The 16891-nt window shown below is 37.7% G+C and overlaps 1 protein-coding gene and 1 long non-coding RNA gene across 4 annotated transcripts in view; one reads left to right on the forward strand and one right to left on the reverse strand.

The window, feature by feature from the left end:
- LOC108281005 (nck-associated protein 5-like) overlaps window positions 1-16891 on the forward strand; it is a 31684-nt gene that overhangs the window by 1024 nt on the left and 13769 nt on the right. The window contains exons 2-6 of the mRNA XM_017496527.3: window positions 5175-5224; window positions 6986-7156; window positions 12162-12230; window positions 12553-12591; window positions 13583-13702. Of these exons, the coding sequence (XP_017352016.2) occupies window positions 6998-7156; window positions 12162-12230; window positions 12553-12591; window positions 13583-13702 (387 nt within the window). The 5' untranslated portion in view covers window positions 5175-5224; window positions 6986-6997. The remainder of the gene's footprint in view (window positions 1-5174; window positions 5225-6985; window positions 7157-12161; window positions 12231-12552; window positions 12592-13582; window positions 13703-16891) is intronic.
- LOC108281006 (uncharacterized) lies at window positions 5266-9134 on the reverse strand. 3 transcript variants are annotated; one of them, XR_001815870.3, is made up of 5 exons: window positions 9065-9105; window positions 8721-8783; window positions 7064-7171; window positions 6494-6551; window positions 5266-6181 (listed from the first exon to the last, which is right to left on the reverse strand). It is a non-coding gene; the product is annotated as an uncharacterized LOC108281006 (long non-coding RNA). The 3 variants fall into 3 exon arrangements; XR_001815869.3 differs by having other exon boundaries at window positions 7050-7171; XR_001815872.3 differs by lacking the exon at window positions 8721-8783 and having other exon boundaries at window positions 7050-7171; window positions 9065-9134.

Here is a 16891-nt window from a genome sequence, read left to right on the forward strand (position 1 = left end):
CAGTAACATGTTGCTTTATTCTGTAAATGTACCACACTTCTTACATTTATATACAATTACACGTTCTAACCCAATTACAGTTACCCGCTCATAAACACACACTTACTTTAGTTTATAAATATCAATAAATATAGCATCAAACAACATATTTGATCAGAATGAATATTTTAGTCAGAGTTATTGTGTGATTGCGGCGCACAGGCGTGGACTCGTGGCGTTTAACGGAGACTCGCTTACTGTCCGGACGAGACTTTATGTAAAATGGAAATACTGGTGTGAATTTCTAACATTTACAGATAAAGATATAAACGTAAACATGTCATTTCTGTGCTGAAGAAAACATGTCTGGAACACGTTAAACTGCACACACGTCTGTCGCAGCGTCTGACACGACAAGCCACGTTAATACACTTACCAGTTTGTTTGAAGCGCTTAATATAAAACATTCGCACGTTTTGGACGAGCTGGATCCTGCACTTTTCCTTCAGCAGCAGCTCACTCTGTGACCTCCGCTGTTTTTCACACAGGTTTTATTCATAGAAAAGGCCAGCTAAGTTAGCTAATATTAGGTTCTTAGCGATAGCAGGAGCACATAGAGGCGTGCCCAAATTTGCATATTCATGCATAAAGTCCCCTCCAATTAGTGTGTGCTCTACACCGAAGACATTTGGGTTTGAGATCAAAAGATGGAGATGAGACTAGAGTTTAAGATTTCAGATTTTATTTCCTGATATTTAACATCTAGACGCATGAAACATAAAACACAGAACATTTTGTATCAGACCACACAATTTGTAGGCGAGCAAAAGTATAGGAACAGATAAACTTCAAGTTTACTTTGGTCAGTTTGGTCATTTACACCAAACTCTTCTTCTATGAAGCTTTTCCAGGTTTTTACTGCAGCTTTTTTCAGTAGTTGTTTATTTCAGGGTGTTTCTCCATTCAGGAGATGAAATGCTACTCAGTTGGGTTAAGGTCTGGTGATTGACTTGGACAGTCTAAAACCTTCCACTTTTCCCCCGATGAAGTAAATGGTCTGCACTTTTATAGCACCTTTTCACCTTAGCGGTTCTACAAAGCACTTTACACTGCTTCTCATTCACCCATTCACAAACTCACACACCATGCAAGGCGCTAGCCTGCCATCGGGAGCACCTTGGGGTTCAGTGTCTTGCCCAAGGACACTTTGGCATGTGGGCTTGGGATCAAACTGCCAACCTTTTGGATCATTGTCTTGATGCATGATGAAGTTCCTTGTAAATTGTCAGACAGACTGTTTCTGTAAACTTCTGAATTCATTCTGCTGCTATCATCATGAGTTCCATCATCAATAAAGATTAGTGAGAATGTTCCAGAAGCAGCCATGCAAGCCCAGGCCACAACATTACCTCCACCATGTTTCACAGATGAGCTTGTATGTTTTAAATCATAGCAGATCCTTCCAGATCTTTCCATCACTTTGGTAGAGGTTCATCTCGGTTTCAGAACTTTTGTGCATCATCTCTGCATTTCTTTGTGAATTCCATTCTGGTCTTCTGATGCTTACTGCTGATGAGCGGTTTGCATCTTGTGGTATGGCCTCTATAGTTCTGCTCTCGAAGTCTTCTTCGAACGGTGGATTGTGGATGGTGGAACGGTGGATTGTGATACCTTCACCCCTGCCCTGTGGAGGTTGTTGGTGACGTCACTGTCTGTTCTTTTTCGGTTTTCTTCACAGCTCTCACAATGTTTCTGTCGTCAGCTATTGTTGTTTTCCTTGGCCGACCCGTCTAGTGTCTGTTGCTCAGTACACCGGTGGTTTCTTTCTTTTTCAGGACATTCCAGATTGTTGTATTGACTAAACCCAATGCTTCTGCAATGTCTCTGATAGAGTTTCCCTCTTTTCTCAGCTTCAAAATAGCTTGCTTTTCTCCTATAGACATCTCTCTGATCTTCATGTTGGTTTATCCTTTTTAACAACAAATGCAGTCTTCACAGGTGAAACTGAAGGCTAAAACCAAGATTAGACATTCAGAGCTATTTACTCTTTAAACAATCAGTCTAACAGGACACACCTGGGGAACAAGAAACACCTGTCAGTCACATGGTCCACAGTTTTTCCTCGCCTACAAATTGGGTGGTCTAATACAAAATGTGCTGTGTTCTATGTCATTTAACACGTGTACATATAAATACCAGGAAATAAAAGCTGAAATTCTAAACTCTTTTCTCATATTCATTTTTTGATCTCAAACACAAATGTCTTCAGTCTACAGCAAAAAAATGAACTAGTATTGTGTTCCATTAGTGTTGGAGGAGACTGTATTCATAAATCCTAACGCCACTTCTAATAACTTCTTATGTAAGCTTTATAAACGTTCCTATTTTATCCCTGCGTTAAAAATGAACAAATGCCTAAATGTTTTCATAATGTTCATTTTTGTTGAACTGGAAGCATCACGTAAACAATTTTACATGATGTTTTTAGAACACTGTACCATTAGCAGGAGACTTCTAATAAATTATTTGGAATGAGGACATTTCTGACAAATAAAACTGGAGGCAGGTTTATGTTCAATTTGAGATATTATTAAAATAATATGGTAACTGGAACATGTATGCTAAGCGATCTAGCTAGAGTAATCATTTTCAGTACTTTAGTACTCAGGGTTACTGAGGCTCAGTCAAGTTCACTTTTCATTAACGTTTTATTAAAGTAACATTGCAGAATTTCATCCAGAATAATTTTAGCGAATTAAACCCTCCTGAAGTTTGACACACAAACTTACAAAACAACAGCAAAAATACGCTTAAGCCGTGTTGACCTTTAAAGGGGCGGGGCTTCAAACAAAGAGCATGAGATCTGAGATTTTAGAGAAACATCTCCGACTTAAATGGAATGAAATCTATTTAATTGTTTATCTTAATTATGTTAGTTTTAAACTAATTATTTATTTATATACCCATCCTTTTTTTATTAGGATGCGTGACAGGATTGAAAATGAAGGGATTTACATTATTATATTTTGTTTGTCAATATTCTATCATGCTAACGTACCAGCGTACAGGGTAAAGTCTAAAATAATTATCACAATTATTTGATTGTGATTCACAACGATTATTTATTACTAAGCCAAATTAACCAAATTTACCATACTTTACTAATTGAACATTTTCTTTCATTAAACAACACTAGCACATGCTAACTTTCAAAGCGACTTGAAAAAACAATTTCGCATGTATGCTTTTACAGACAATGATTATTAACGTATTTATTCCAAAATTGGCATTAATTTTTTTTAAATCATGCATGACCAAACCGATAACGAGTACTGACCCAATCTTACCCCACCTGAACACTTCTGAACAAGCGCAACAAGAGTTCACAGCCACGTGGCCCTCATAAGATTCAAATATAAAGAACAAACCACAATGACACAGAATGCAAAGCTGACGCAGTGCACTGTATAAAACCAGCACAGACATGTCAGCGTGTGCAGCACGGCCTCCTGAATGGCTGCGTCGCATTAATAAACCCGGTCGCAGGTAAACAGGCTAATGCACTCAATCCATCGATCGCTGCCTCTCAATAAAAAATCAATAAAAATTGATCTGAGTTTCCAGAAAGTGGTCGTGTCTGAATGTGTGATATTGATTAAACCATTTCTGTACATTACAGTAAACATACTGCGGATTTTATTCTCATCCTCGCACGCTGTGTTTCACACGGCTGTTAGCAAAACATGTTCAATACACACATCAAACGGGGCGATGGACGAGAAAACATCCTGCACATGACATTTGCAGTTTTAATGGCAATGTTTTCAGAATTAAACCTTCAACAGAGTGTAAATGTGATCACATGTCAGAGTTCCAGATGTTACACCGCAGATGTGACAATCGACAGCCATATAGCTATTTCCTCCATCATTCGCACTAGATAATTTATCCAACTACTAAAAATATTTCCTATCAGTATCCAGGATGCATTCTTGGTTGATGTGTATAGTTTAGCAGGTGATGGGAAATATGTAGGAATATTTGGGTTAGCTCAGTAGTGAACCGTGTCTATAGTGTATTTGAACCAACTGGAGTGTGTTACGTTTAAACGTGCATGTGTAATGAACTTACCCTGTGAACGTCTATTTTTCTGCTGTTTGGTGGATGTATGGGAAACAATGCGCCACCGGGCAACTACACATAAACAATCTGCCATTGTCATGAGTAAACATTAGTCTGGCAATTCCACCTTATTTCATTATTTATTCTTATCCATCCATCCATCCATCCATCTACCTGTCAATTGAACTGTGATATAAATTTAGAATTGCACTGTAACCCCTCCCATTATAATAACCCCACCTCCACAATTAACCCTAACCAATCAAATTCCTCTCTGTCCTCATAGGAATGTATGTTAATTTACATGCATTTGGTTTTGCAATGATTATTAGCCAATTAGAGACGCAGATCTGCAGAGTCATTAATATGCATTTAATAATGAAATATTTATAACTGAAATCCGGACCATGTTTGGAGCCTTTTAAAAAATCTAATTAAAATGAAACTCTCTCACGTTCCCAACACACACACACACACACACACACACACACACACACACACACACACACACGTGTGCGCACACACACACACACACACACACACACACGTCTGTCTCTGAGCTTTTTTGTCGTGTTTTCTATGTGCTTCCTGTCTGTCTGTCTGTGTTATTTATAGTTTTGGACTCTTTCTTTCTCAGTCCTGCTGTTTCCTGAAGTTTATAAATGACACACTCGGATCATCAGTATTTAAGACCTTTTAATTTTCATCTTTCAGCGTTAAAAACATCAAATATAAATTCTATAATCACTCTGAAATCTTATAAAATACAAACTTTTTTTTTTACTGTGTCAGCAAACATTTATACACCCCCCCCCTCCCCCACACACATTTACTTTCTATTTTTGCTGTGTTTGACATTTTAAAATAATAGTGAAGAGATCAGAATGATAAAATAACATACGGAACAATGCAGTGCACAAAAATACATTACTAATCACGTCATAAATAAAACAATTAACTATATTTATTTTGGTTCTGTGCAACGTGAAGGCTGAGATACAATAGAGGGAATAATATTAATGTTTCCTCTGTGTGTGTGTGTGTGTGTGTGTGTGTGTGTGTTTGTGGTTTAGACACAGTTTGAAGGCAAAGCTGCTGAATTTTCTTTTCATTCGAACCTGAGGTGAGTAACATATAAATATAAACACTGTGATATTTATAATAATAATAATAATTATTATTATTATTATTATTATAGCCACTTTTAACACACTAATTATTATTATTATAGCCACTTTAACACACTTATTTGCACTGGATTTTACTGGTGAAAATGAGATTTGTGAAAATTTTAAACTGTACAAGGTGCCTGATGTACTCACCCTTAAAATTGACTTCTTGTTAAAATGCTGCTTTCACACTAATAGTGAATATCAGCAACTATAAACTAACTGAAAAAACACCAACAGTTATTTCTGTAATAAACAGCACAAATTCGTTAACATAACAGTCTAAACAAATAATCTACTGAGACGTTGCATCTGAAACAGTAATATACACGCTGTGTTGAAAATAAAACAATGGTGGGAACAGCACAGTGTGAGAGACGCAGCACTTCAGTATACAGAGAGATATATAAAGTGAAATTGTTTTTTGTTTATATATTTAACGAAGATTACGTTTTAAAGTTTCATTTTCAGAGGTTAAAAATGGTGCTTCGAGGAACATACAAGGCCAAAAACAGAGTAAAACCTTTTGTATGTTAGTGTGGATAAGGCCTGAGTTTTAGATCTAGTTTCAGCTAAAATCACTGACTGCACCATTAACTGAGATATTCATCTCTTTACCCATCTGCTCATGTGTCTAAGCAACAACTTTACTGAATTATTATGTATATTATTACGTATATTATTGTGTCAGATGGCCTACAGCACAGACCCGTATTCTAAGAAGAAAGGACAAAAAGCCAGTCACAGAATAAAGCAGTTAAATGGAGAGTACGGAGCGAAAGAATGACTCCAGAGCTCTATTTTTAACAGCAGAAACATCACTGAAGGCCACTGGTTCTCCTAATGGTCTTTAATGGATCTCCTACTGGTCTTTAATGGATCTCCTAATGGTCTTTAATGAATCTGTTCCACTGTGTGACATTAAGAGCTGATTATATCATTTATTAATCCGGATTAATGATTAATTATTAATCACTGCTTTATTTTACTGCTTCCTGACAACCTTTACATTATTAAATACAAATTTTATTTATATGGAATAATATACATCATTTATCCAAAGAGGTGATTATGTACACATTATAATTATAATATGCCTATAAGTAGAATGTAAAGAAATAACAAAAAACAAATATAAAACAATATAGTCTATAAATGATTAATTTATGTTAATATTAATATGTAATAATAATAATAATAATAATAATAATAATAATACTTACCCTCAAGGCCTTTACTCCTGGTCAGGGTTGTAGTGTTGATATACTACAGCCAGGAAATCTGAAATAATTATATTTTAGTATTTAACAAATTACACAATTGTGTCACACAACATCGCACATATTTTATATTCTATTATTATCTTATATTTTTGGCTTGCTACATTCTAAGACTTTATAGATATTATATGAGTGGTGTACATATAACAAAAAAAGGTGTATTTTCTGTATTGTTTAAATTGAACATCAAGTGTATAATTGTGCTGCTTTAGAATAAACGATTATCACATAATTATTATACACATTAGTAAGCAAAAATATTAACCAATATATTTCATTTTAGACTAAACTTTCCAAACAAGGTGTTATTTATTGATGTTATAAATATAACCTATAAGCAGCTTCATAACTGAATAAAATCTGTACGTTAATGACAGAACTGCTGTAAGTGATCTGGTGTGTAGATTTATAAAGGAGTATAAATGTGTGTGTCAGCCCCAGGTGGAGATGTCGGGCGTGCCAGATCTGAGAGAGTGTGATGAGGTGGGTGTGTCGGTACAGGGTGACGCTGACGTGCTTTTGGAGGAAGATGAGGAGGAGGATGAAGAGGAGGAGGACGACACGGCGAGCAATAAAGAGCTTTTAGAGAGACTCCGAGACCTGGAGGTAAAACTGTACACACTATACACACACACACAGAGAGTATATTCAGTCATGTGAGATAATAAGTACACCCCATTGTTGTTTTTTACATATTTGGACGAGCAAACACGTGATCATCTTTGAAACAGTGTCTATTAATAGTTTATATACGTGAACAGAACCACAAGGACAATTAGCTTTTCAAATCATTTATTCAACAGAAATATCAATAGATGTGATATTCTTCTGTGGAAAAAGTAAGTACACCCTTGACCTGAGAAGCTAGTTTTGCCCCCTTTAGCAGAAATAACTTCTTGTAGGTGTTCTGCATAATTGTCCACCAGGCTCGCTGGAATTTTTGACCACTCTTCCATGCAATATTATCTCAGCTGCAAGATGTTTGAGGGTTTTCTTGCACGTTCTGCCCGTTTCAAATCCCAACACAACATTTCAATGGGATTCAAATCCGGGCTTTGATTCGGCCATTCCATAACCCTCCATTTCTTCTTCCTGAGCCATTCCTTGGTGGATTTGCTAGTGTGCTTAGGATGATTATCCTGTTAAAAGGTCCACTTTCAGTTCAACTTTCAGACAGATGGCCTCACATTATCTTCAAGCTCTCTTTGATATGATGCAGAATTCATAGTTGAAGCAATGAATGTAAGCTGTCCAGTCGCTGAGGCAGTGAAGCAACCCCAAACCATAACATTTCCACCACTGTGCCTCACAGTTGATATGAGGTGTTTCCCCTGAAAAGCTGTCTTTGGTCTCCAGCAAACATGTCTGGTGTTACTGTGGCCAAACAACTTTATCTTTGATATTCATCTGTCCAGAGCACATTATTCTAAAAGGTCTGGTCTTTGCCTATACGTTCACTGGCAAATTGTAGTCTTGCGAAGGCTTTTTCCTGGCACAAATCCCACGCAGGTCAAATGTGTTTAATCTCTTTCTGATTGTAGAAGCATGCACTTTCACACCAACAGCTTCAAGACTTACTAGCAGATCCTGTGATGATATTTTTGGGTTATTGGGACTTCTTTTTGAATAGACCGGTCTGCTCTTGGGCTGAATTTGCTGGGACGGCCAGTCCTGGGTTAATCAGCAGTCATTTGTAATCTGCGCCATTTGTAGATGATGTTTCTTATTGTGGAATGATGCATTTCAAATAATCTGGAGATCTTTTTAAATCCCTTACCAGACTCATAGGCATCCACAACCTGTTTTAAGAAGGTCTTACAGAACTCTTTAGATCTTGGAATGATGACACCAAACAACTCAATAACAAAGGGAACACCTGACACTAGATGAGCGGGGTATAAATAAGACCAGTTCCACCTGCACTCCCTAAGGAGGTTCTGATCACTGGCACCAGATCTTCAACACCTGATTCTAATGTTATGGATTTGAAGGTGTGATAAAAGTAGGGTGGACTTACTTTTTCCATATGACTGATGTTTTTTGTTCATTTAAATTGTGAGAATGACTACAAAATGTCACCTTTACTAATAGGCATTGTTTCAAAAAGGATAAAATGTTTGCTTGTCCAAATATGTCAAAAAAGCCAACAATTTCAATGGGGTGTACTTACTTTCTCACATGACTGTACACACACTGGACTTCTGAAATGATTTCTACAGCCATAAAATGTTTACTGAAATAAATTCAAGTAAAAATGATAATTCAGTTATCGAATTCATCGCCCAGTAATCTAATGTGCAGTTAGCTAGTTAGCTAATTAGCACGAGCGCTGAAGTAATTTTTTTAGCCAACTGTGTCGTTGGAAAACTAGCAAAAGTTTAGCTATTAAGCTACAGTTTCCTCACACATATGTTAATATCTAACTTTATATTTATTTTATAAACAATGGGAGGTATAATTCAATAATTATAATAACCATGTTTTAAAAAACAACACCAAAAAACATGTTTTTACCTCAGTTACATCCGTCCTGCTCTCCGAAGAGTGCTGCCGGGAAATTAATCCCGGAAAGAGTCGACTAGATTCGACTCGAAAAGTTCGAACAGTAGCGAACCATCGATCGCGAAAGAGTCGGCTCTTTGAATCGAATTCCTGAGGACATCGTTAGGAGTCAAATCACTGTTCTGAAGAGCCTTTAGGAGTCAAATTACTGTTCTGAAGAGCCGTTTTCAGAGATTCGGAATGCAATTTTCGAAGTTAAAATGCAAAAGTGTTGTAACCAAATATTTATATCTCGTTTCTATACAACTCTGATTATATAATTAGAATTATAAATAAAATATTTTAACAGTCAGAGAATATTCTTACGCATCTACATATAAATTTTTTCAACTTTATTTACAGCCTACATAATATCTCATCTAATTTGATCATTATCATTTATTATGTAATTGCATGATAAAAGTGAAGCATTGGAAGTTATAATTTGGTAAATCGTTCATTCTTTCCATAATAAACAGGTGCATCTGAAAAAAATTGAAAATTGTGGAAAAGTTCATTTTTCCCGTAATTTAATTCAAAAAGTGGAACTTTCATATATTCTAGATTCATTACACATAAAGTGTGTGTTTTGTTTTAATCTTGATGACTACAGCTCTGGAAATCCAGTATCTCAAAATATTAGAATAAAGAGTTTAGATAAAACAACATAAATCAATAAAAAATAAAGTAAAAATCTAACAATTTTATTATTTTAAAGAGAAAGAGAGCGAGAGCGTGAGAGATACAGGCCTGGTTTCACATGAAATTAAAAATATTAATATTAAAAATAAATAAGAGAAAAATATTTTTCTTTTGTCCATCATGAGGCCTATGATGAAATTCATTGACACACGTTGGCCGCTAGAGGGCGCCAAGATTGTGGCAATGTGTTTCAGAAATAAAACATCCCAAATGCTGCATGCTCCATCCCAAATGCTGAAATGTGTTCCTAGTCAGTGTTCTTTCTACGATGTTGGCCATTTTCCTAACACCAGAACACATACTTTATTCTGACAAGTTTTCAGGATAACTATCACTTTATTTTCAAGTATATTTTAGGATGTAGCCTTCTCATGGAGAAAATAAAAAACACAACAATTACAGACTAAGTTAATATAAAAATACCATATTCTACATTTTCTATTCACACAACAACTGTTAAACCTCATGTACTGAAGGGCTAGGTCCCTGTAGTATATGGTAATTAGCAGGCAGAGTCGTTAGCTAGCTAATATTTCAGCAGCCATGACACGATAATCTGCCGTTTCTACTCTCACGTCCCAATGCGCACAGTAACGTTTAAAAAAGTAGAGCAAAGAACAACACCAGCGTTATCAGGGCTATCAATTATTTTGACATATTAGTGTGTGATGTGGGAGAGACTGGAATACACACACACACACACACAGCTGCATCATTTCCATCATTCTTTATCAGACTTTGTCCACACACACACACACACACACACACACACACACACACACACACACACACACACACACAGCTGCATCATTTCCATCATTCTTTATCAGACTTTGTCCACACTCACACTCACACACACACACACACACACACACACACACACACACACACACACACAGATGGATTGACCGATGCGTGTGTATGTGTGCACAGCTTATTGAGTTGAACATCACGACTGCAGTTAATCTCAGTGTGTTTGTGTTTGATGTTATATTTCTGAGTGAATGATTTTTGTTGTTTACTTTTAAGTGCTTTGTTAAAGATTTCCCTCATACTTCTCCTGCAACATCAACACCAACCTTATTGTTTCTTATTAATCAGGTTTCTATAAACGTTCTTTAATTAAATTTTATTTATACAATGCTTTTAATAATAGACATTGTCACAAAGCAGCTTTACAGAAATGTTATAGTGTAACGATTCACTCTGTTACAGTGTAACGATTCACTCTTATAGTGTAATGATTCACTCCGTTACAGTATAACGATTCACTCTTATAGTGTAACGATTCACTCTGTTACAGTGTAATGATTCACTCTGTTACAGTGTAATGATTCACTCTGTTACAGTGTAATGATTCACTCTGATAGTGTAATGACTCACTCTGTTACAGTGTAACGATTCACTCTGTTACAGTGTAACAATCTTATAGTCTCTCACAGTTTGAAATTTCTTTTGTACTGATTTTAATTTGGGTTTTTTGGAAACATACCGAGTTATAAAAATAAAATGTAAAAAAATAAACAGAAAATGAAAACAATTTTACAGCAATGTGATAATTTAGCTAATTTTAAACATTAAAACATAACACTGCTACATAGTGAAAATAATTCATCTTCAGCGAGTTGTCACCTTCAGGGCCTTTTACAATCAGAGAATCTCACTTATTCATCTTCGACTGTTGGAGTTTATGTATAAAGGCTCATTATTTAATCAAATACTGTGTTGCTGTAATTCCATGAGAATTTTTAACATAATTGTGATGTTGTAAATGCATGATTTACACACAGACACTTTGTCCTCTGGTTTAATCAGTGAAAACAACGGCTTAATCAGAGAAAACACTCGAGAGAGTAAAACTGCATATATTTTAATCTGATGAATATAATTCATGTATATTTTTGTTTTTACTGGAACATTGCCGTTTCCTGTCTTCGCCACAGACACTAGAACACAAAGACTGGAATCTAATGACACAGAGGAAGTGGAGTTTTATATGTTTTATATGTTTTATACACTGAGACTCATCTTTTAATGATGCACTTACTACTTGAAGATTCCTCACTTTTACACATAACAAATATATAAAGTTAATGAGAGAGAATTTCTGGTCTGTGCTCTCTGCTCTCGTCTAAATTCAAAAACACTCAGAATAAAGAAACGTTTCATTATCATTCTGGTTTTATTCTGCTAAAAGTGATATTAAAAAATTCCATCGTATACTTTACATCAACACATCTGTAATATTTATTTTTAAACCCACTGTCCTTCTCTCTCTTCTCTCTCAGTTGAGATGATGTTAACGTTCTGAAGTGTTGCGATGAAAGAAATTTGAAATGAATCATTTTTTGTTTTGGTTTTTTTTCAGGCGGAGAACACATCACTAGCTCTGGCGAACGAGAGTCAGAGAGAGGCATATGAGCGGTGTTTAGATGAGGTGAGACTTAAAATATTTATTTCATTATTTTAATTGTAATAATATTAACCATGAGTAAAAATTTCCCTAGGTGATGAAAGTTAGGTTTAAAGGACAACTCACTCAGAAATCTGAAATGAAGACAACAGGAAACATGGCTTAGGCTTACACACACATGCTAACGAGACTAATGAGCCAGGTACAGGTGATAAAATTAACCTGGGGCAGGACAAGGGGCGGAGTCAGGGTGTGGCTGGAGCAGTAGAATACCTGCAAACAAGAAGCCGGAAATGTCTGTGACAAAATATTGAGTAGTAACTTTGTCTTTCTCTGTTTTCCGTAGGTGGCGAATCACGTAGTGCAGGCTCTGCTGAACCAGAAGGTACAAGTTTATATCACACACTTCATTAAATATCATTAACCTACACGGTAAATAATCTGACAGCTTTATAAACTAATATAAAAGTGAGATATATAATTATACATATTATATATACAGTCCCCTCAGAAACTATAGGAACACGAGGCCGGTTCACATGTGTGTGCTCTACACGAAAGACATCTGTGTTTGACATGAAAAGATGGAGATGAGACGAGAGGATTTCAGCTTTTATTTCCTGATATTTACATCTAGACGTGTTTAACACCATAAAACACAGAACCTTTTGTATCAGAACACACAATTTTTAGGTGAGCAAATATCTTCAAGTAAATAACACTTTATATTTGGTTGCATTTCCCTTTTACTCGCAGTAACTGCATCAATCCTGAGACTCACTCACACCAAACTGCTGGTTTCTTATTCTGAGAAGCTTCTCCAGGTTTTTACTGCAGCTTCTTTCAGTAGTTGTTTGTTTCGGGGGGTTTCTCCCTCCAGTCTCCTCTTCAGGAGGTGAAATGTTGATCAGTTGGGTGAAGGTCTGCTGATTGACTTGTTCAATCTAAAACCTTCCACTTTTCCCGCTGATGAAGTTCTCTGTTGAGGTGGAAGTGTGTTTTAGATCGTTGTCTTGCTGCATGATGAAGTTCCTCCTGATTCATTCGGATGCGTTACTCTGTAAATTGTCAACAAAATGTTTCTGTAAACTTCTGAATTCATTTTGCTGCTACCATCATGAGTTCCATCATCAATAAAGATTAGTGAGAATGTTCCAGAAGCAGCCATGCAAGCCCAAGCCACGACGCTACCTCCACCATGTTTCACAGATGAGCTTGTATGTTTTGGATCATGAGCAGTGATCTGTAACGGTGTGTGAACTGTGTGCAGGACCTGAGGGAGGTGTGTGTCTGTGTGTGTGTAATGGTGTGTGTACTGTGTGCAGGACCTGAGGGAGGAGTGTGTGTGTGTGTAATGGTGTGTGTACTGTGTTCAGGACCTGAGGGAGGAGTGTATAAAACTGAAGATGCGAGTGTTTGATCTGGAGCGACAGAACCGAACTCTGACTGACTTCCTCACACACAAGCTGCACTTTTCTTCCTCACCTTTACAGCAGGTACTGAGTTTATTACATCACCGTGCACTGATCACCTCCTCCTACAGCTACCAGTTCAGCATCGTGCGCTAGCGGCCGTATTCAGAGTTGAGTTACGCAGGCAGGGGGCGGAGTTAGTCAAAAACAGAGGCTTGTCTCAGTTATGCTCGATTCTGACCTGGAACTTAAGTGGTGGTCAGACTAGACTCAGCATGCGAAATGTCTCCGGAGACCGTTATGAATATGCGCAGCAACAAGATATGACATCACGCACCAAGGCGTTGTTTTTTTTGTCTACACATCACGGGTTATGATGTGCTTGATATACCATCTGTTCCTGTACGCAGCAACACCGCAATCCAAGCAACTTCTCTTGTGATGTTGAGTTTATATTCTTTTAAAGCTGTGCTGTATAAAACGGGACGGTGCCACGCGGCTATAATCAGTGCTTCCTCCATCTTGGTTTTCCTGAAGAGGTCGCACCATGACATACTGATTTTTTATTGGTCACATGTTTCCACGTAATAGGAATTCACAGGGCAGAGTTTACCTAACTTGTTCGCTTCAAGCTTTGCGTTTCCAGTCTCCAGAATTTTGTATTTAAAGGAGTATGTGGTTAAGACACTACTTCTGACACTATCCCCGTCTCTGACGCTTCAACCTTGGAGGCATGAACTCCACTCAAGCAGCTGCGTAACCCGACTCTGAAGACCAGGAACATTCCTCACGTACAGTAAATAATGATGTAACTTGTAGACTTCTCTGAATACGGCCCTAAAGTGTGCGTGTGTGTGTGCGTGTGTGTGTGTGTGAGAGAGAGAGAGAGAGAGAGAGAGAGAGAGAGAGAGAGAAAGAGAGGTGTTCAGTGTCTCTAACTTCCTGATGTGATTTCTGACTCTGTGTGACGCCGTTATTTGAACAAAACTAATTTCTCTTTATCATGCTGCTGCAGTTCTGACACTGTTAATCAAAGCAGCTCAGTTATTGTAATGACTGTTGCAGTTATTAATTATTCATTATTAATTATCAGATCAATTTTGTAGGATAAAATTTTCCCCATAGTCACATTGTCCTGTTAAATATTCCTCTCCGAAATGTATAAATGTGTTTATGCTGGAATAATAAAGAATCTACTGAATATTCTGTGATAATTGAGGAATCTCATAGAGTATTGAATGTTTATATGCTGTGTGTGTGTGTGTGTGTGTGTGTGTGTGTGTGAGGTGAGGTGAAATCAGTCATTTTCAGGCTGTCAGTCGCGGTTTGCGCTCACTCAGTGTGTATTAGATGAACGGAAGTGTTTATGATGCCGGTGTTTAAGTCACACGTCACGTAGCACACAGCGATGCAGGTTGAATCAGTGATCAGAAATCTTTATTCATTCTTCAAAAGCAAGAGCTTCAAAAGTTTGCGCACCCCACCACTCATAGAGAGGCCTCTGCACTTTGCCCCACACACCAGTCTGTTTATACTGAACTGAAATGCTTTTAGAATACAGTGATGGAGTGATGAGTCAACACTTGAGGAAAGGTTGAGATTTTACGCAGAGATTAGCATCACGCTTGTGTCATGTTAATTACACGCCCTGACACAGCACGAGGTTTAAACAGAACTGAGGATTCATGTTGTGGATTTGTTCTGTAAGAAACGAGGTTAAGCATAAGATAAAAAGCACTGAGTTTTTTTTAGCTCGTTATTTTTGCGACTCTCAGAATCACAAATCATCTCTTAGAGATTAAAAACCAGAGATAATGATAATAAGGTGGCTGTCTTTTTTAGGCCTTTGTTTTTTACTTCATGTTTTTCCTCTGAGGGCTTTACACATAGCTATTGCTGAATAACTCTCTCTCTCTCTCTCTTCATGCATTTTTATTCTTTTACTCTCTCAAGGGAAAAAGGTCAATTTATTATTATAGCCTCTTTGTTAGTATTATTCTGTCTTCCTCCTCTCCTGTCTTCTTTTCCCTTTCTCTGTTCCTTTATCAGCTGAGAGATTAATTTAAGACCCAGAAAGGGAGAAAAGCAAAGCGAGAGAGAGAGAGAGAGAGAGAGAGAGAGAGAGAGAGAGAGAGAGAGAGGGAGGGAGAGAGAGAGAGAGAGAGAGATGGGTTTTTACTGAACTATTACTCAGAGTAAAGGGAGGGATGAAGAAGGGAGGAGGAGAAAGAGAGAGATTGATAAAGAGGACTGATGAAGTTGACATTGCGTTAGTGCACACTGAGAGTTACTATTATAAATACAAACAATTATATTGTAATATATATACATTTTTAATATTAATATTGAAAAAATAAGATATAACTGTTATTGTACTATATAATGTAAGAGTTAATGATGAACAGTGGGTTCAGATGCAGATGCTGCGTATCCAGATGGGGGAGAAGGGGTGAATGGGGGAAGATGTGGGGTGGTGAATGGACGCAGAAGGGGAGAAGGAGGGAATGTAGGAGAAGGGGATAATGGGGGAGAATGGGATAATGGGGGAATGGGGGAGGGTGTGCATGGGGGAGAATGGATGCGAAGTGGGAGAAGGAGGGAATGGAGGGAGAAGGAGGGAATGGAGGGAGAAGGGGGGAATGGAGGGAGAAGGGGGGAATGGAGGGAGAAGGGGGGGATGGAAGGAGAAGGAGGGAATGGAGGGAGAAGGGGGGAATGGAGGGAGAAGGGGGGAATGGAGGGAGAAGGGGGGAATATAGGGAGAAGGGGGGAATGGAGGGAGAAGGGGGGAATATAGGGAGAAGGGGGGATGGTAGGTGTTCACTAGGAATGGTATGTCTGAGTGGCGTGTCTTACTTGAAGTCTGTATTGGTTGAGAACAGTAGGAGGTTCTTGCGGAGTGCATGCTGGGTAATGGTTTGGGTATTATTGGGTATTATTGGGTGTTGTTTCGCTACATTGATGGTGAAAATATGAAACCACCAATTATTCTTGTTAAAACACTGACACTAAACTATACAATATCATACAACAGAATACTACACACCCTTACAAGAAATATATGAAATACTGGAAAGCTCCTTTAACCTGCATGCCCAAACACACACACACACACACTCACTCTCTCTCTCTCTCTCTCTCTCTCTCTCCCTCTCTCTCTAAATGAGAACATTATTTTCACATACTGATGTTCATGTGTGTGGGATTGGTACCCTGTGCAGGGTGTCCCCCGCCTTGTGCCCCATGCTCCCTGGGATACGCTCCAGGTTCCCC

The sequence above is a fragment of the Ictalurus punctatus genome, chromosome 21 (assembly GCF_001660625.3).
Source record: "Ictalurus punctatus breed USDA103 chromosome 21, Coco_2.0, whole genome shotgun sequence".
In the NCBI taxonomy this organism is placed as follows: domain Eukaryota; kingdom Metazoa; phylum Chordata; class Actinopteri; order Siluriformes; family Ictaluridae; genus Ictalurus; species Ictalurus punctatus.